The sequence below is a fragment of the Stigmatopora nigra genome, chromosome 15 (genome assembly GCF_051989575.1).
Source record: "Stigmatopora nigra isolate UIUO_SnigA chromosome 15, RoL_Snig_1.1, whole genome shotgun sequence".
NCBI classification, from domain to species: domain Eukaryota; kingdom Metazoa; phylum Chordata; class Actinopteri; order Syngnathiformes; family Syngnathidae; genus Stigmatopora; species Stigmatopora nigra.
In genome coordinates this window covers 883,090-904,245 of record NC_135522.1, presented here as the reverse complement: position 1 = coordinate 904,245, position 21,156 = coordinate 883,090, and the positions used below count along the sequence as shown (strand labels likewise).

General features: G+C 42.6%; 2 protein-coding genes across 7 annotated transcripts; one reads left to right on the top strand and one right to left on the bottom strand.

The window, feature by feature from the left end:
* Positions 1–56: 56 nt before the first annotated feature.
* On the top strand, positions 57–18,979 carry arhgap44a (Rho GTPase activating protein 44a). 6 transcript variants are annotated; one of them, XM_077734271.1, is made up of 22 exons: positions 57–370; positions 5,482–5,521; positions 5,585–5,704; positions 5,796–5,875; positions 6,594–6,705; positions 6,779–6,855; positions 7,021–7,135; positions 7,209–7,277; positions 7,352–7,433; positions 8,208–8,335; positions 8,796–8,907; positions 9,400–9,481; positions 9,550–9,630; positions 9,705–9,818; positions 9,892–9,983; positions 10,377–10,563; positions 11,416–11,433; positions 11,538–11,723; positions 12,461–12,967; positions 13,474–13,628; positions 14,153–14,515; positions 18,844–18,979. In XM_077734271.1, the coding sequence occupies exons 1-22, from the start codon at positions 318–320 to the stop codon at positions 18,924–18,926; spliced, it is 2,856 nt and encodes a 951-aa protein (XP_077590397.1). In that variant the 5' UTR covers positions 57–317; the 3' UTR covers positions 18,927–18,979. The 6 variants fall into 6 exon arrangements, with proteins under 6 accessions (XP_077590397.1, XP_077590394.1, XP_077590393.1 ...); XM_077734268.1 differs by lacking the exon at positions 18,844–18,979 and adding an exon at positions 15,331–16,214 and having other exon boundaries at positions 5,799–5,875; XM_077734267.1 differs by lacking the exon at positions 18,844–18,979 and adding an exon at positions 15,331–16,214.
* Positions 18,980–19,865: 886 nt separating this feature from the next.
* LOC144208435 (RING finger protein 222) lies at positions 19,866–20,937 on the bottom strand. The gene has a single exon (XM_077734274.1). The coding sequence runs from the start codon at positions 20,852–20,854 to the stop codon at positions 20,207–20,209; it is 648 nt and encodes a 215-aa protein (XP_077590400.1). The 5' UTR covers positions 20,855–20,937; the 3' UTR covers positions 19,866–20,206.
* Positions 20,938–21,156: the final 219 nt, after the last annotated feature.

The window sequence follows — 21,156 nt, the reverse complement described above, 5'->3', positions numbered from 1 at the left end:
GTAGAAACTGATTAGCCTACTCGCTCATTCTCAGACTACATTTCCCACAATGCACTGGCTCTCGCTCGCTCCTTGGCTGTCTCGCTCTTTCTTTCTCTGTGCGGCGGTCGCTGCAGCTTCGGCATCCTCTGCATGCCTGCCTCTTGCACGGCTCCGATATGTCACCCTCGAGCGCGAGTTTAGAGCGGCGATGAGGACGCCTAACGACGTCTTTGGATTTGCGTGCCTACGCCGCCACCGTTTTTCCCCCCCGCATCCCTTTTGACGGGCTGCACTCATGCGGACTAGTGGGCGTTGACCGGGGGGGACGATTCAAGATGAAGAAGCAGTTCAATCGGATGAGGCAGCTCGCCAACCAAACGGTGGGAAGGTAAGAAGCCAGCAGGGGCGTGCGCACCTCGTCAACGCCATCCTGCAGGGGCTCCCCGCACCCCCAGCCCCCCATAAAAAAAAATCTTCCCCATCTTTGGAGAAAATGCATAGTTGTTTTTTGTTTAAATGCATTTTTTGCACGTGCTCCACCAGAATTAAACGTGCTACTGCAGCGTGTGGGAGGCGGGTTAGTCCACCCCTGCGCATCTTACCCGCGTTGAACGCCGCCTGCGTCTTATACGTTAAGGCCAATTCATGTTTTCGTGAGGCCGTCAGCTGTTTGAGAAGGGGAAACGCCGCCATCTCGCCGCCACCCCCGCGTGCGTGCGTGGGCGGGACGGCAGCGTTCCTGAAGGTCGACTTCTCCTGCGTCAGTCCAGCGCCGGTGTTCAATCGAACGCTAAAGTGGAGAACCCATAGCGACCGCTAAAAACCATAAACGCCATTCTGGGCCCCTCATTAAGATTTTTTTTAATTAGCAAGTGTGGCGCACTGTTTATGACGGTGACTTGCGCCTTTTGAAGTCATAACTCAAGGAATATACATATAGGAATAACTTAACCCTTTAATGACCTGGCATTCTCATACTTGGGTGCCCCATTTGGCATCTAGTAGGGCGCAAGATTCAAACATTTCGTCGAATAGACATTTCGTCCCCGGACATTTCGTCGACTGGACATTTCGTCGAATGGACATTTCGTCGAATGGACATTTCGTCGAATGGACATTTCGTCGAATGGACATTTCGTCCCCCGGACATTTCGTCCCTCGGACATTTCATCCCCGGACAGTTCGTCCCCGGACAGTTCGTCCCCGGACATTTCGTCCCCAGACCTAAACCCTAACCTTAACCACTATCCCTTAGTACGAGTTTACGCAGCTTTCGGTAGCACCCCCAATTGCGCTCAGTGCGCGGTCCACGATAAATTGCAAGACTCTTTCCACCAAAATGGTGCCATAGTTTAAAAAAGCTAACCAAAAAAGTCCACATAGAATAATTGAAGCCATTGAATTTTCCTTTGGAATGGCGAGTCAGTGATATGGAAGGCCCTTTTAGCGTGCCCGTCAGAAGGCATCAGGTGTGCTTCGTCAGCATCTCCGAGGCCCCAGGCAACATCCGCCGCGTCACGTGACCCTGGCTCCACGCCACGGGAGGCGCATCCACGTGTGAGAGTCGGTCCATTTCCAGCTTCTCTCCGTCTTGGCTTCCTGTCGTTAACTTTCACCAAGCTTAATTACACGTGTACCCCCATTGATCAAGTTGAATGGTTCTTGTCACCTGCCGATGAACCGTTGAGCAGAACGGGTTCTCGTCGGTTTGTCTCCCGTGGCTCCTCCTCACGCCGAGTTATTTTTGCCCTCCAACTAGGCTAGCCTAAGAGTTGACACCATTTCTGCAGTTCCAACTCGCCGCCCTACTTAAGTCTCCCATGGTATCCTCCAACCACGTCGTTAGATTGGATTTTTGCGCAGTTAAACTAACATTTGCCATGATTTGCTTCTGCATAGTTGAAACCAATAGTGCAAATTCTTGACTAAATTTGGTAACTTAGACTTTTCTTTGTAACATAAAACCCCCAAAAACCACAAAACGCAGTTTTAATTCCATTTCGTTTTGGCAAGGGAAAACCTTGACTTTTTTTGTCTTATTTTTTTTTAATCGGGAAAATTATGCAGTTACCCGAGTATTGGTCATTTATTTTTTTAATACTCTGACATGTTTCTATCTTTTAATTAGTATTTAAAATTTCCCATAGTCCAACTTTAGATCCATGTTTTGGTAGCAACATTGTGACAATTCTAGCATCTAATCTATTTTTTTACACTAAAAAGAGCCATTGAGGCCCTTCTATAAACGTTTTCAATGTCGTTTTTCCCAAGACTGATACACAAGGGGGGCCACAAAAAAGATAAAACAGATGCATTTTAAAATTCCCAGACCGTCTGTATGTGCACTCTGGGCTATTTTAATAGCATCCACAATGCGCTGTTATGTAAACTGTCCTTGCCTGCCCGCCTTCCTTCCTTCCTTCTTTCCCACCTCTCGCCATGCAAGTGTGTCACACTCCGACGAAGCATACGCTCGCCGACAGCTAACGTGAGCGTTGCTTGCATCCGCTGAGGTAGCACATATGCTGCATTGTTCTACTTTGCTTTAAAAATTTAGATATATTCCTCCTATTACTGTATTTCCTTGCATATACGCCATATTTGTTGCTAAAAAAACAATGACTGGATGGAGTGTACGGCTTATATGTGCATAAATTAGACTGGCAAATTGAGAAGAGCAGGGCAGATGGCGCCTCTCGTCGGAGCTTCTGATTTGGTCTCGGCACACAATTTAAGCCGCGCTCAAACCATGCGAGTCGCAGGTGTCGGGGCTGACTTGTTGGCGCCGAAAAACAATCCAAAGGAAGAACTTTGGCTTCAGAGTCCAATCTTTTTGGCACAGTTGTCCAATGAACGCCCACTGCCTGCTTTTAATTGGCATGGCATGACATTATCGTTCAATCTGGCCCAAGAAAGAAGCTTAAATGCAGCATGTAATTCTCGGCGTGACCACAAGAGGGAGTTAGTCACTTAAACAGTGCCTTTCTGTTATTGGAGGAAAATTTTACCATCTGCTAACTTGTCATTTTAAATAATATTTCGCGCGAGAGTGGTTAGCATGTCCGCCTTACACTTTTGAGATCGAGGGTTCAATCCCCAGCTGCAGTTTGCATGTTGCCTGTGTGGGTTTTCTCCGGGTACTCTGGTTTCCCAAAAACATTTATGCTAGGCTAATTTAGCAACGTGTCCCGGAAATAACCCAATCCACAAATGTATTTTAATGAAGTATCTTTTGTAAACACAATTTGTAATCAATTGAAAGACGACGCTAGCATGAAATTTAGCATTTAGCAGCCGAGAATGCTTGTTTTTTTTTGTTAGCATGTAGGGTTTCTATCTGGAGATCTTAATTCTGTGTAGAAAAAGAACCGTGACCTATTTTTGTAGGACAGATACGGTTAAAGTATATTTTCCTGTTTCGTGGGTGGCGAATCCTTTCTCCGTTTTTTGCATTTTTTGTTGGCGTTTCTGGCGTTCCCATCTCACGCCATTCGTCGCCCGAGGGGCTGTGGAACCCTGCTGAGGCCCAAGGCCGTCATTCTGCTCCACTGCCCCCCACTCCTCCCCTCCCCTCGAAGCCGAGGAGTAAATTGGTGGCCGCTTGGAGCCCGAACGCAAAAAAAAAAAGCGCTGACCTACATTGACAAGCTAAATTTTTTATATACTTCTTAGATAGGATTGTATTCAAAATGGCTGTATTGTCATTTCATTCCTAGTTGACAAAGAAAAGCCCGGTGGGACTATGATTGGAAAGTATTTTGAGGAAACTGGGACGCCCATTGCATTTTGACCAAAAAAAATAAAATAGGAAAAAATTTCCATGTAAAAAAAATATGACACTTTTTACAGCGTGATTGGACATTAACTCCCTATTTAAATTCGTATAAGAAATAAACATGAGTGGAAAATGTGTTCTGTAAAGCTTTATTTAAAATAAAGAATGGACGCTGAATAAAATTAACTATATATTTTACTATTAAATCTAAAAAAAATCTCATAAATCTAAAAAAAAACTTACCCATTTTAAATATTATTTATTTTCCCATCAGTGGCAATCAATGAATGAGTGGATTTATAAAATAAAATTAAAGACATTATAGCTGTTAAAATGATGTTTCTTGCCCAAGTCATTGTGCGCTTAATTTAATTTTTTCAAATGTACTAAAGCTGCATTTTTAGAGCCATTTGGGTTCATCAAGAAGTTAAAACGGGAACATAGTCGCTAGCTAACAAGCATCACTGCATGTGAATTATTATGCGCATTTTTCCAAAGTGTGAACACCCCTGCGGGGGCTGAGCACGCAGCTGACCAACTGTAATTTATAGAGAGACATTTTCTTACATAAGTGTTATAAAGCTCTGATGCTCCCTGGAGATTTCTTACAGTGACTCGGAATGCTCACACTCATAACCATAGCAACGATTTAGCATATGATTAGCCTAGCATGCCCCATTTTGGCAATGTCTGAGTAAACCGGGGTACCCTGGAAAATAACCCATGCATCCCCAGGTAGAAAAATGCTAATTTTCCTCAATTATGGCCAAAACTGGCATCGAACACTCGGCCCTAGAACTGTGAGGCCGGCGTAGTAACCACTAGCACACCGTGTCGACTGAGTGAAAATCATGCCGGGTAATTTGTTCGCGGATTTTTCGTTTATCAAGCTCGGAATTGTAATGTACGAACATGGATAGGGTGGTGTTGGCGAAGGAAGGGGGCGTCGGCTAAGTGGCAGATGGTCGGCGCTAATAATGAGCACACACGCTGCTCCCACATGTTTGCTTTCCTCGCAGGACTCGTTGCGCTTCTTGGACCCAAGACAAACCAATAACCAAAGACAAATACTCTCCCGGAACGTTAATTGTCGGAATGGGATACTTTATCCGTTTCTTAATTGGAATCAGCACGCCGAGATTGAAAGTGGCGCTCATTAAACGGACCCGAAGCGTCTTTGGGAAAGTCCGGGTTGGGATTGTGAGACAACCAGACCTCACCCAAGTATATTTGTCATGTATAGTCTCATATTTTTTGGATTAAATTCTCCATTTTTTTTATTTTTTGTTCCTGGATGATGGTCCCAGTTTTTTGAGGGGCTTTTGGAACATTCCCCCTTAATCAGGCTGCCAAATTTTTGTTGTTTATTTCCGTCTCACTTTGTCGAAGCAATCTGCCGTCATTTTGTGTTCTAACGCATTTCCCGCAGTGACCAAAGCGGTCTTTCTATGGGTTGAGTCACTCATTTTGGAGCTAGCTATGCGCTGTAAAAAATAGAGCTCCTATCAGTCATGCTAACTTAGCTATAGCTCAAATTAAAGTTCATTTTATTATTTTTGGAATCGGAGTACTCGTGGAGGACTTGGGTACTCTACGCACTTAGGGCGGAACACACCGGGGATCGAACCCTCGACCTCAGAGCTGTGAAGCAGTCGGACAAGCCAAGTTAATTGACCAATACATTCAAGTAAAACTAGTTAAATGTTTTGCTTTTGTGTTTTCAGGGCTGAGAAAACAGAAGTGTTGAGCGAAGACCTCCTGCAGGTAAGAAACTCTGCGTCGACACCCCCGTCTGCGCCATTTTTTTTGAAAACACGCACTTTGCAGGTGGAGAAACGGCTGGACCTGGTCAAGCAAGTGACGCACAGCACGCACAAGAAGCTGACGGCGTGCCTGCAAGGTCAGCAGGGGGCAGAGGTGGAGAAGAAATCTGTCAAGTCGCCTTCTGTAAGTACACCGCAACAGACTATATAATCCCAAATCCTGAATTTGTCAGCCAATGGAAACTCATGTTTTTGTTGTTTTTCTTTGTCCTTAGCAGAAAAAGCTACCGCTTAGCATCCTAGCACAATGCATGGTGGAGGGAGCGGCCATACTGGGAGACGACTCCCTCTTGGGGTAAGCTCACCAAAGTCCTTATCGCATGATTATTATTCCAGGGAGTCCATATTTATCATATACAGTAGTACCTTGACATATGAGAAGTTTGGGAAACGAGACAAATTTGAGATATGAGCATACCAGATGGTTCCCGATCGTTTCACAATTTTAATCTTGAAATAATATCATCTGTAATTTTACGGTCATCATATTTAGATTTTAACTTTGTAATAGTTCTATTTTAATCTTGTTATATTCATATTTATTTTCTACTCATTTTTATACTCATTTATTTTTGATTTCACTCTTTCAATGGAGGATGCTGACTGTATTTTGCCAATCGTGGTCGTCTGTTCCCGGGTTTCGGCACCAAAATATTTTGGATGGCAAAAAAATGACTTTCACAATTTTAATCTTTCAATAGTATCATCTATAATTTACATCCATCATATTTTTATTTTACCTTTGTAATAGTTCTATTTTAATCTCCTAATATTCATATTTATTTTTCTCTCCCTGAATAGTACATTGTATGATTGAAAATTGAAGGAATTGAAGACAAAATTCAATGATACAATACTTATTTTATATAGGAAAAATTGATTTGTGATACGAGTGAATTGACATACGAGCTCAGGTCCGGGAATGCATTAAGCTCATAAGTCAAGGTATTTCTGTTTTAGTCAATCTTTTTAAGGCGTACTGTTGTTTGATTCGACTCGATTGGTCTCCACAGAAAAATGCTGAAAATGTGCGGTGAGACGGAGGAGAAGTTGGCCCAGGAACTCATCGATTTTGAGTTCCAGATCGAGCGAGACGTGGTGGAACCGCTTTACGTGCTAGCTGAGGTGCGCTACAGAATTGCCTGCATTTGACCCACTGGACTTTCCATTCTAACCAGCACATCTTTTTCCCCCCCAGGTGGACATTCCCAATATACAGAAGCAAAGAAAGCACTTAGCCAAACTGGTTTTGGACATGGACTCATCTCGGACAAGGTAAAGTCCAAAAAGTGACCCGTAATTGTGTTCGGAGCAAACATTTTTGCACGGCAACGTGCTCGTAACATAACATAAACACATTTAAATGAACTTGGATTACCATGAAGACACACTGAAATATAAATTGAATCTAAGCTTCCACTTAACTTCAACTTCTTGCAGATACCAGCAGTCGTCCAAATCGTCCAGCCACCCGAGCAGCCTTCAACCCGGCACCAAGTCGGATTCCCTCCGAGAAGAAATGGAGGAGGCGGCCACCCGGATGGAGATCTGCAGGGTTGGGACTCGCTATCACCCCCGTTTCTTCCATAGGACCTTTTTTTAACCCACGTTTTTTGTTGTTGTCTCAGGACCAGCTGTCTGCAGACATGTACAGCTTTGTGGCCAAAGAATTAGACTATGCAAATTACTTCCAGACGGTGAGTCGAGTGTGGCGCGTTGCCTCCGCTCGGATGATAATGGTTGTCTTTGTTTTGGTTGAATGTCTTTGCAGCTCATAGAAACGCAAGCGGAATATCATAGGAAATCTTTGGAGATTCTTAATGGCGTCCTGCCGCAAATTAAAGCACATCAAGGTGAGCATTGAGTACGCTTATGTCAAACAAATGTGTCATTAAAATGGAATTTCACCCCTGCCGATTTAAATAGACCAAGTAGGATTCAGGTAGTTCTGGAAATCAGGACGTCAAGATTTGGTCAAAATCACCAAAAAAATGAAAGTGACCTCAAGTGTCATATTAGAATTTCACCCAAATCACTTTTTGACCCTATTTTTCCTTTTTCAGTGACCCAAATGTAGTGTTTGATTTAGTTAATAAGGCACTACAAATATGAATGAACATATTAGAGTTAGATTAGATTAAACTTTATTCAAATTCACTTTGTTGCAGTAGCAAGATAATGAAAACATAGACACATAACAATACATTGTAACCTCAAATAAAATAAAGGATACAAAAAAACATAAATAAATGTGTTACACGAAATATGCATCTATAATATATTGTTAATGAACATATACATGTAAGATTGTGGTCTCCCATACTTTTATAGCCAGGAAGCATTTTGCTGGTACATAATCTTACTTTCAATTTTTTAAATGACCAATTTTACTCTTCTACACAACTTGTTTAACATCTCTGTTGACAAAAAGTACTTTGATTCGGTTAACTGACACAAAACAATGGCCACGTTTAACATTTTTTTCCCTCCATCCATCCTGACACAGCATTTCTTTAAAAAATGTATGTTATAAAAGTGAGGAATGGCTAATTTCCCCAGTGGTTAGAAAGTCACAGGATTTGTGAAGGAGGTAAGCAAGCGTTGACGCGTCTGTGTGCGCATTGCAGAGGCGTGGGTGGAGAAACCGTCCTACGGGAAGTCCCTGGAGGAGCACCTGAACATTAGCGGCAGGGAGATCGCCTTCCCCATCGAAGCCTGTGTCACTATGCTGCTGGAGTGCGGCATGCAAGAGGAGGTACCCCCACCAAGCAAACAAGCTCCGCCCACTCTCACATTACATTACCCTCATCATTGGAATCATCTCCAATACTCTAGTTTGAGGTCAAAGTGCAACAAAATATCCCCTCCTGAGCCAATTTATTGATTATTGTGATTATTGTTATTATTTGTGGAAAAACTTTAAATCTCATTATACTTTATTATTATTATTATTAATGACAATAAAAGCATTAGATTAATTGTTGGCCCTTTTTGGAAGTCTACCCATGACAAAATTTAAATTGTTAATTTTTCATTTTGATTTTAGCATTTATTTTTGAAATTTTCTTTTGTATTTTTAAATTAAAATGTTTATTTTAACTGTCATTTTTAATTACAGGTAATTCCTGCAATATGAGAGCATTTCTACATGATGTCATGTGACTTTAGTGAGAAAGAATTGTGATTTATTTATTCTTTTTATTTTATTTGTGCAGGGCCTGTTCCGAGTGGCGCCGTCGGCCTCCAAACTGAAAAAACTGAAAGCCTCCCTGGACTGCGGCGTTCTGGACGTGCAAGAGTATTCGTCCGACCCGCACGCCATCGCAGGTTAACGCCCACGCCGACACCGACCGTCATCTCCATAGTGATGAAAACCACTCTGCAATCTTTTGGAATAGGCTTTCTTTCCCCTCCTCCGCAATTTAAAATCTATTCTGGGAAAGATACAGCATTTGAAATAAGTAAATGATAGACATTTTACTTAGCAAAATGGCTTATTTATAATTATTATGTTTGGCTTTTTGATCAATTTTAGATTTAAGCCAGATTTTAAAACAAAACAAAAGGGGAATAATTGTTTATATCTGGGTATTCCTGATTTTCAAGACTTTTTTTCGTAACTTGAACATTTCGTAAGTAGAAGTGTACTTTATATGTAAATTCTGTAATTGCAGTAAATTTTCTAATTCATATTTTAGCATCCTATCAAAAATCAACTACAGTCGTACCTCTACTTACAAAATTAATTGATTCCAAGACTTTTTTCGTAACTTGAAAATTTTGTAAGTAGAACTTTATATGTAAATTCTCTAATTGCAGGTGCTCTGAAATCGTACCTCCGCGAACTCCCCGAACCGCTAATGACGACGGAGCTCTACGACGAGTGGATCCAGGCGTCCAAGTGAGTGCCCGACCGCCATCTTTTCCCGGCAGCTAACGGCTAAAATCCCAAATGGCAACTTTTTACAGCGTTCCAGATATGGACAAGAGGCTTCAAGCATTAATGGCGGCATGTGAGAAACTGCCCATGGACAATTTAAACAACTTCAGGTAAGTCGTCTCCCGGATTTAATTTTGGGGGGGTTAGCTAGCTAGCGCTAACCTTAACCCTTTGAACGCCGCAGATACCTGGTCAAGTTCTTAGCCAAGCTGAGCGAGTACCAGGACGCCAACAAGATGTCACCCGGGAACATGGCCATCGTCCTCGGACCCAATTTGCTGTGGACGCACACCGAGCCGTACGTAGCGGGTTAGCCACGGCTAGCGGGGAATCGGACGCCGGAGCGCTGACCTTGCGACCCTTCTCGCCAGGGACATAACGGAGATGATGACCACGTTGTCGCTGCAGATCGTTGGAATCATCGAACCCATCATCCAACATGCCGATTGGTTCTTTCCTGGAGGTGTGTTCACCGTTCTTGCAAAATAACGATTCTGTATTTTTTGGCTTTGAAAGTGCGTTTAACATCGGTTATTATGAATTTGTGACTGTGAATTTCCAGTTTGTAAACAAATTCACTGACATACAAAGACCAGCAGATGGCAGTGATGTGCCATTTTTTATAAAACAAGAATAGCTTATGTTTTTTATTTCCAAATATAACAAAATACTATAAAGTACTGCTTCTACAGGCAGGAATAAATAATAAATTAGAAAAAATTGACATTTTAAAAAAAATTCCGTGGCAAAAATGACTAAAAAATCCAATTCCTTGCAAGTGAACTCACTTGAGATAATTTTCGCCTATCTGACCTAACATGGCCGCCCCCTTCTTCGCCTTCCCTCACCCATTTAGAGATGGAATTCAACCTAACCGGCAGCTACGGCAGCCCCGTCCACAGCAACCACAATTCCAACTACAGCTCCATGCCTTCCCCCGACGTGGAACAGTCGGAACGCAAGCCGCCGCATCACGACCAGAGTCGACGCCCCCTCAGCGTTGCCACGGACAACATGATGCTGGAGTTTTACAAGAAAGATGGGTAATGACAACGATTCACACACGTTCCAAAAAAAAAAAAACAACCACCCAGATCACTCCAGGTGTCTCATTTACACCACCTTGCTTCTGTCACCTGTTCTACCCGTTTGGGTACACGGCATCCCACCCCATTCCCAAACACCCACATTTTAACAGCACCCATCTGGCCGGGATGCACGCATGAATGACACCCTCCGTCTCCATGGCAACAAAGCCCCGTCGAGGTGGCCGCTCGTTGCCTGGTTCGCTCATTAAATATTTCTCTCCTCCTCCTTGGCAGTCTAGCGACACCACGTAGAGTGGAAAATAAAAAATGGCCGCCGTTGACGGCAATGGACGTCCCATCCATTTCGAACGGGAGGGTTGGCTGTAATCGGTCAAAATGCGGTCCCAAAAAAATAGTTTTTTTTACATTTTTGTGAATTTTTCAACAAAAAATGGCCTTTTGATGCAGATTTTGTAGCAATATTGTTTTTTTTTTTTTAATCAATTCAGCTGGACCACCAATCATTATTGAATTCATTCATTTTCTGAACTGCTTCATCCATTGAAGGAGGTGCTGGAGCCTATCCCAGCTGATTTTCGGTCGCCAGCCAATCACAAGGCAGGAGGAGACAAACAAACAATCACTTATAGCTAGGGGCAATTTAACAGCTAGCCTGTTGAAATGTGGGAGGAAACCGGAATACCCGGAGAAAACCCAGGACCCTGGAGCTGTGAGGCCAACATTATCATGCTAATTTAACTCGTGGAAGTAACATGTCATTTGCATGGGTCCAATTGTCGATTCATGTATGTAAATGAAGCAAGTGACTGACATCATCTCCCTGTTGTTCCCCCCTTACTAACGCAGCATTAGGAAAATTCAAAGGTATCGTACCGTGGTTAAAAGCCCCTCCCTCACCCGCATTTCCATTCCGCCCCAAATCGACTTTTCCCATTTTACTCATCTTTTCCCACCGCATGTGTTTCCAGTATGGGCGTCCGGGTGATGGACACGTCCTGGGTGTCCCGCAAGGGTTCGTCCACCTTGGCCCGGAAGACCTGCTCCACCCCGCCAGGCGTCTGCTCGGCGCCCGCCGAGTCGTTGGTCGCCGCCGAGCAGGCCGGGGAGTTCGCCGCCGAGCCGGTTGCCACACCGCCACCTGTGGAGAGGACGAGGTAAGACGCACGCCATTGCCGCTTTGACATTTTTCTTCATCATCATCTTCGCCGAGTGATCCGTAGGCGGGGTCAAGTCACGGGATTTTGCACGCATGCTAACGGTGGTGCTTTGACTTAAGAGCTGGTGATGTTTGAGTTAAACATTTCTGTAATTATGGTACCCAGACACTTCGTCCCCGGGACGGTTCGTCCCCATGACTCTTTGACACGTGCTCTAACCCAAATTCTAACCACTAACTTAACAAAATGTCTGTCCATTCACAGTAATTATTTTAATTTAGCAATTTTTGGGGGGAAATTTTATTTGAAATCATTCGGATTTAAAGTGCTGCTTGTTTTGTGTTATGAGTGCCTGTGGGATTCATGTCACTCTTAAGTCAAGGCGCCACCGTATTCACATCAACGCAGCTTTGCTCTCACAGCTAGCTTTTTTTCCGTTGGCTAATATCAGCCCGCTCATGTTTGTGCGGCACTCTGGCAGGCTAGCGTGGGTTTTTTGAGGGTGCTTGAGTGACGTTGTCCACCAACCAAGGAACGAATGAATGAGTTTTGGCACTTTCTTTGCGCTTGTGTGTCTAATTTTGCTGTCGGCGCCGCCCCTCCCCGGTTTTGTCCTTTTTTGCCCACTTCCCGGCCCGCTTCGCCCGCTCACCCGCACTGCTCACGGCGCCATCTCCTGGCTACAGTCACGAGCGGCGTATCTTTTGTGCTGTCTATTCTCTCGATGTCCCCAGCTCGGCGGTCTGGCCCAATCGGGCGGACGGCTGTCACGTCCCGCCTCCTCCCCCGGGGGAGGAGCGTCCGCCCCCTCCTTACCCGGCCGGCTCCGCCCTCCACCACCATCTCTTTTACCCCAAACCTTTTACCCCCTGCGCCCGTCCGGTGGCGCCGGGTCCGGAGTCGCAGCCGCCGTCCTCGCCGCCTGCCCCCCAGCGGCGCTCGTGTTTCGGCCCCCCGGCCCCGCTGGCGCTGGCGGCGCCTCCGCCCGCCTCCTCCTCCTCTTCCTCATCCTCCTCCTCCTCTTCCTCGCTCGACATCAATTCCAACCCCAAGCCCAGCTGCCTGCACTTCCCCAAGCCTAGTCCGCCCGGCGACACGTCGCACGCTCTCCCGCTCGACGCAAACGCTTCGGCGCCGTACGTGAAAACGCCGAGCCACCCCCCTAGCCTCCCTTCTTCGGCGCCCCCGCCCTGGGGCGCCTGCCCGTGCGCCAGAGACAGAGGACTCCCCAGGCTGACTAGGTAAGTATGACACACCTGACGGCGAGTGGCGTCCTTGCCTTCCTCCCTGACCTTCCTTCCCTGACCTCCCTATAAACTTTGGCTTGTTGGTGGCGGACCATGAATCAAAAAGTGGGCGTCGACAACTGTATCAGTCAAAACAGAATTTATTCGGGATAATAATGAGTGTGTCTGAGGTGGGTGCTTACTCAATGGCGGTGTGAGTACCAATGGTTGTCTTTCTGACCATTTTAGGGTATATTAGAGATAGGCTCCAGCACCCCGTGACCTTCACAGGGCTAAGTGGTGTGGAAAATGAATGAATGAATGAATTAATACTAAGCATTATTTATCTTTTTGCCGAAACCGATTGATGTTTTTCATGGGAGACTTTTTATTTTGGAATTTTGAACAGCTCCTACATATTATATTTTATATAATATATTCTCCTGCTGATGTAAAAAATCCACCTCCACAGATCATAAAATGAAAACGCTGATCTCCTTCTCTTCTGTCTTTTTTTTTAGTTCTTTGAGGAATAGTAAAGAGCTTTCTCCCATCATGGGCCATAAAGGCATCCAAGTGGCAAGTCCAACAGTGCCCCCTACCTGCAGTCCGCAGGGCAGCAACAGCAGCCAGTGCCCTCATTCCGCAGAGCACAGCCCACACGCGTTGCGGAAAGGTCAGTTTCTACATTTTCATTCATTTTTGGCATTTAATCGGGGGTGCCGGAGTCTTTGACTTTGTTATTTTCTATCAATCGTTCTGATAAGACGTTGTAAACCAGGGGTGTCGGACCACATTCATGGTAATTAGTTCTAATGTGGGTTGGGCCATTTTAGATATAATATTTAGATTTTTTTTTATCAATGGATTAAAAGAACTGGATTAAAATCTCTGAATATTCAGTTTTTTTATAGATCTAAAACAATGTTGATTTGAGCTTTTTTTAAATATATTTTTAGATTTTATAAAATGATTTTTGAAGTAAAACACAGAAAAAATGATTAAAAATGACAATTATTGATTTAAAAGGGGGAAATCAAAAAAATTAATATACATCTATACTCTTTACTTTAATTTCATCCTAAAACAGACAATTGGCACTCATGATTGACTTTCCCGGGCCACACAAAATGATGCGGCGGCCCAGATTTGGCCCCCGAGCCGCCACTTTGACACATTTTGTGTAAACTTTGTTCCCAGGTTCCAAAAAACTGGCCCCGGGACCCCCCAAAGTCCCATACTGTCAATCCGAGCACTCCGGCGGCCAGCCGTCGCCGGTCAGCCTATCCCCGACCCCGCCCAGCACGCCCTCTCCTTACGGACTGATGTGCGGCCCCCCGCCGTCCCCCGGGCAGACCCCCCTGGGGGCCCCCCACGGGCTTTCGTCGCCACCCTCGCTGACGGGCACCTTGGGCAAGTCCAGGCCGGCGCCCAAGCCCAGGCAGAGGCCCAGCCTGCCGCCTCCTCAGCCGCCCAGCGTCCCCCTGGTCCAGGTCCCCGCGTCCCGGATCCCGGAGCAAGGCCTCGCCGACGGACCTCCCCTGGGGGAGAATGCGTCTACAGGTAAACAGCAGACACAGGTGGCGCTACAGCGACCGTCGCTCAGACTGGCCGTGGCGCTCTCTGGCGATGCCGGCCGAGTTTAGCACACGCACACACACAAATATCTTGAATGTGACATCCTTAAACGAATGTAATATTTGTGTCAAAGTGGCGGCCCGGGGGCCAAATCTGGCCCGTCGCATCATTTTGTGCGGCCCGAGATAGTAAATTATTTTCTGTTTTAGGATCAAATTCAAATGATGACTATAGATGGATAGTAGATTTACTGATTTCCCCCTTATAAATCAATAATTATAAATTTTTAATCATTTTTTCTCAGTTTTAGTTCAAAATTCATTTTCTAAAATCTAAAAAGATAGAAAAAGCTCAAATAAACTAAAAAATATGAAAACAACAGGATAAAGAGCCATATTTGTTAACAATAGTTTAACTATAGCCTAAAAAAAACTATCAGAAAGCGAAGAAAAAAAACAAGATGCACTTTAGTATTCACAAACTCAACCAAAGATTTTGAAAAAAAAGCGCCTTATAGTCCGGAAAATACCTCGATTTTTAACCACAAGTCTTAAAAACAAAAAAATATCAATCAATTGTTGTTTAGTTTAATGCCCAATTTGTAATAATTCCGATGCTCAAATTACATTTTTGGGGGATTTTAATCTACCGGAACAAACATTTTTAAGTCTAAAATTTCTTTATGTCCGATAGTTGTTTCATTTTCTGTGCCTTTGTTTTTTTGTGTGCACTTCCCGGCCATCTTTGTTGTCCTATTTGTCGTTCATTGGCCCGCCATCCACCCGTCACTCACGTTTTAGATATCTTCAATTACGAAATCCCCTCGATCAATGTCAATCTGGACAGCCTCATCGACGAGTTCAGTGGCGCCCCCTGCAGGAGGTCCGATTCGCCGCCACCCCAGGGCGAGGAGGAGCGGCTGGCGACCACTCTATGATGTCGCCAATCGCCGCCATAGGCCGACCGACCCTAGACGTCCAATCCGGTTGAGCGATTGAGTCGAAATGATGATAATAATTAATAATTATTATTATTTTAAGAAAACTGAAAGAACACCAAAATGCCACACAGGACAAACCAATGCCTTTAGAATGAAAGATTCGATTATTGATCACTTCTTATTTATTGATCTTGTTTGCGCTTTGCGATGATTTTTCTTTTGTTTAATTTGCCTTAAATGCGATATTAATGGATGATTATGATTATGATATCGCTTTCAATAAGCCTAACACGGATTTACTTTTGCAGGGTTTCCTCAAATAGTCGCTGTAAAAAATGTGGGGAAATATGGAAGAATGTATATTTACGTTTTGGGTTAAAAAATGGGTGGAAGCCAGTCTAATATTTTTTTAATTATATTTTAAACATTAGCTTTATGGATATTAAGTCATTTTTAGCAGAAAGTCAAGTTTTAGGGGAGAAAATTGAATTTGACAAGGGCTTTTTTTCTTAACTTGATCACATTTTACAGCTAATGCGGTATTTATTTTGCTTCAATTTTAGCATTATTATATTTATTTTCATATTTTTCAATTTCGCCACTATTTGAGGAATTTGAATTCAGGGGTGTCCAAACTGAGGGCCAAATTGAAAAAAAATATATAAAATATAAAATTCTATTCATTTTTTGACATTTGCTTCAAAATTCAGTCAAATTTGACATTGATTTATTTAATAATTACATATTACAGCAGATATTAATGAACATATACATTTTCATGTTAAAAAACATTGTATTTTTGACTCTTAAGCTAATGGAAAAGCACCATTTAAGTGACTAACCCTACTGGCAAAGTCGAGAATTGCAACTTACTCTTGACTGAACTTAAGCTTTTTGTGCGGGCCATATTTTATAATATTTTCCTCGTTTATTTGGACACCCCTGCACGAAATACTCTGTCCCATTTTCTACTTTTTTGACGTCCGGAAAGTGTCTACAAGTCCAATTTTTGGGGGTCAATTTCCTTAAAAAAATGCTTTTCTTGTTCGAGTAACCTCGTTCAAGCGCTTCAGCCTTAGTTTTATGAGTTCCCCGGCACCCCCGCCCGCGTGTAAATACTCCGAGCGAGAGTGTACATAAATAGATGTGTAAAAATCGGAGAGGAAAAATCTATACGTTTAAGCTGTATCTCACCATATGTATATAATGTATACGTGCTGGTATTTATCACTTGTCCAAAAAGTGAGCTTATTTTTGTTCAAATTGGAACAAAAATGATTTATTTATTTATGTATTCATGATAAGTTGAGTGCGGATTTGACAAATGGGCTCTGAAAGCGGCAAGAAAAAAAAAGTTATTTTAATTAACTTATTGGCTGGTACAATTTTTTTGGTCAAAATTTAAAATTTTAGTATTTTTTTCGCAGTGACTTGTAACTTGAGATTTTTTGGGGGGCTCAAAAGTTCTTAAGTGGAATTACAGTTGTAAATTTTCCACTTTTGTCTAAAAGTGGAGAGTTTTCAATTAATTTTAAGTTTTTTTGGTCAATTTTGTGTCCCAGTGGAAAAAAAAAGTATATTTTTTGGGTGATTTTTGCGCCAAAAAATTCCCAAATTTATTTTTCAAACTAATTAATGGTCAGGAAATTCTCTTTAAAACCTGATTATTTCATATCAGCCTTTTGGAAATTATAGAATTATAGAAAATCATAAATTTGCCGTAACAATAGAACTTTTGGTAAACTAGCCTATAATAACTTAATGCACCAAAAAAATGCCAGCCACGCCCAATCAGGATAAGGAAATGCTGCTTTCATTTTTATTTATTAATTAATTTATTTATTAACTGGGGCGTGTGTGTAAAAGTGATGTTTTTGTGTCTTTATGAAAAATTTTGCTGATCATATTTATCCTCTAAGTGGTTGTGGGTGATAATATGCAACATTGCAAGTGCACTCATTTTTCTTTAGTTGGTTTTTGGCTAAAAAAACGGGCATTGTATGATTCATTTGAATTTTTTGGGACCTGCTAGGCTGATTGAATGTGACCCATTTGGAAATATGATTTATGATAATATGACAGGCCAACTGTCGACATTTTTGAAGAATATCAGGAAGTGGTTATTGTTTTGGCGCGTCTTTTGCATGCAATCATATTTGTCACAAACGGGCTGCTCTTCTTACACAACGTGGCACAAATAATGTTGTTTTGCAGAGATTTATTCCTCCCTTAAACTTGTTCGATTTTTTTAGTGGAACTTTTTGACGCTGCTGGGCTGTGTTGGGTTTTTATTTGAGGGCGGGGTTTCAGTTTTTGGTGGAAAATAGGTGGAAAAGCAGATTTGTTGATGGTTTTTTGGAAGGTTTTCTGACTTTTGTGGGCATGTTTGGGAATGGCGAAGTCAATTGGGGTCACCTTTAAGAACAGGGGGTCCATTTTTTGACCAAAAAGTTTTTTTCGATGAACTTATTAGCTGCAATTGACTGTAAAAAAACCGTTAAAAAAACAACTCTAAAAATGGTTAATATTCTTTTTTGTAATGGATATTTTGGTTTATAGTAACTCTTAATGGCAGAAAATGAAGGCTATAAACTAATTGAAGTATAACAATTTTGTTCAAAAAAATATTTTTTAAATATTTTGTTCAAAAAAATATTTTTTGAACAAAATACTGAGACTTAGGTTACCTTTGCAAAAAAATGTAATTTCCAATTTTGGTAAGTAATTTACTTAGCATCTCCTATTCAAGCTAAGATCCACAACAATCAACTCAAGCTTCTTGTGAGGGACATTTTCAAAATTTTACCAAATTTTTAGCAGCCCCATTTTGGACACCCCTGTTTTGGAAGGGCCTATGTGGGAGTGATGTGAGGAGGAGTGACCTATGTGGATATGCAGCCTCTTCATACTAGACAAAATGAGCCCCTTCATTCCGTGCTTAGCATATGAAGTGAAACATACACACATGTACACACAAATACACACATATACACATACATGTACACACACAGTGTGTACTGTGAAGCCGAACTGCAATCCTAACCAGAATGTCAGAAATAAATAGATCTATATATTAAACTCTACATTTTTCATAATGGTAAGTTTATGGTGTTTTTATTGAAAACTGACTTTTGTACATGAATGTCATTGGAAAAACTTAAAGTTATGAAATATGGATTTGCCTTCCAGGTACAAAGTGATATTTCCTAGTTTGTCTAGTCACGTTGACCTTTGAAAATGACCTTTTCCCTAATTATATGTTTTAATTATTTATAATTATCCTCCAAAACATAATTGTAATTCAACACACTGTAATTTTTGAGTCTGTATTTTTCAACTGTATTTTTCAATACTTTACTACTTGTCCTCCTAGATTACCGTATTTTCCGGACTACAAGTTCCACTTTTTTCATAGTTTGCCTGGACCCGCGACTTATACTCAGGTATGACTTATAAATGTCTTTTTTCCTCACTTTTTGACCACCAATATCTTATGTTGTCTATTTTAAACCATTAAAAAAAGTTAATTCTACAAGAACAACTACCAATTTTATCTTTAGTTCCCTATTTTACTTTTTAATCTATCATGTTTGTTCTTGGCTCCTGATTAATCGAAAAACTGCCCCCCAAAAACATAATATAGTCCTGACAGTCAGAAAAATACGGTAAATTGGACATCAGCTGCTGTGAAGAGCACTGAAATAGTTTCCCTTCCCAAAAAATGACCAAAACAATGAACGTTTACTAGACTACCAAACGCATTCCTTCGAATCATCCTGTCTTACCGGTTGACCCATGAAGTAAAAAGTTCAGTTTCGACGTAACGTACCTGTAAGACTGGCCCGGCTGGATGACACACCAGGAAAACTTAACTTTATCACCCCATTGTGCACTTACCTAATGGTGGAGGGTGAAGACCAAAGGCATTTGTGACATGCCTTTTGCACTTTATTATCGTCACGCCTTCGTTTTATTTTATTTTTATCATATAATTGATGACCCATTTGGCCCGCAAGATGTTCACCATTGCATTCTGACAAGGTTTATCCGGGTTATTGTGTAACCCAACACTTGTGTATCTGTTGACATGGTAACTAGTCTCCTGGTGCATCAATAATTTAATGCGGCTATTTTCAACGGAAAGTCGTCAAAGCTGCCAATGTACGCATGTTTTTGATTGATTGTGCTGTCTCTTATGGTTTTATAGTCTGTTTTTCTAAATAATGGGACTTTTTGTGGGTTTTTGGGGGTTCATGTGATCTGCCATTAGATGGTGAACAGTCTGATTTGTTTTGTTCCTAGTTTGAAAAGTAATTGACAATACAATAAAAGCATATTATTCAATTTTTTTACACCATTTCAATGTTACTGGGAGACTTGGCAGTGAAATCGTCATTACCAGTCCACCCAGTTCAAATTTATTGATAATCAATAACCTTGAATGAGTTCAGATCAAGAATTTTCTTGTTTATCAAATATAAAGCATTTTCCCCATACTTCACCCATCTAAAAACTCTACATATTACAATACAAAATAGATTTATTCTTCATTTTTGTGCAAGTTGATCAAAAATAAGTAAAAAAATCCCTTTCTCCATCATAGCAAAGTACATCCCTATAATACAGGAGTTGCATTTTTGTACCAATAGGATTTTCATTGTCCCTTTTTTTTAACCTAATCTTATTACCTGGAATAAAAGTACTTTTTTGCAGCAGAGCATAGTCACAAAAGTGGATTAGGCCAGAAGAATCCAAGGCAAAACTGCAGCCACAAGTGCAATCATGGTGAAGATGGAGAGTAGAACTACCAGACATCGCGACGTGCTGCACGACCGTCGACGTCGCCTCCTCTGCGGCGGCCGCACCACCGTCAAAACCACGCTGAACGTGTCCTCCTCTGTCATGGGTCTCCCCCGGGCGCTGATGACAAAGATCTGCGAGTGTCCGCACGGGTCTCCCCGGACGAAACCCTGCCGTCGACGGCCCCGACAGAAGAAGCGTCGCAACCCCGAGAAGGCATCCGATGCGGATGGAGAACCGGCTTCAGCGTCGGTGTCCTCCAGGCGGACCAGCGGCGTCCCTACGGGTACCTCCAAAGTCTGCCCGGGTATCCCACTTTCCCCATCCTCCTTAGTCTCCTCGGTGGAGTCGAGCGTCTCGCCGTGGCGTTTCCTGATGAAGGTAAGGTGTCTGCAAACTGGACATGCGATAGTGTCGCGGATCTGGCCTTCAGTGTGGATGCTGATCAGCATCTTGACCAGGCAGTCGTGGCAGAAGACGTGGCCACAGCTTAGGGTTCTTTCTGTTCCAGGCAGGACCTCGTAGCACACCGGGCACTCGTTGGGGTCCTCTTGGGGGACCGGGTCCTCCTCGCATGAAGACATGGTGTAGTTGTGAGGAGCAATTGAACGCAGGTACGACACTGCATTCGTCCGGGCGTTTTTCCTGCTTCTCAACCGGAGGGGCGGAGCACTCACTATTTTACCTTGCAGGACCAGCCACCCGGCGCCCACAAACCCTCGATTGCTCGGGGTGTAGCCGACGAAATGCCTTGGAAGTCTGCCTAATTAGCAGGTTGAACAAAATAAATAGGTCATGTTCCAAACAAGTGTACGTAAGCATATTCGACTTTTTTATTTGGCAAAATGTCATTTATAACATGTTTAACCCTTTAGGGACTTTATCC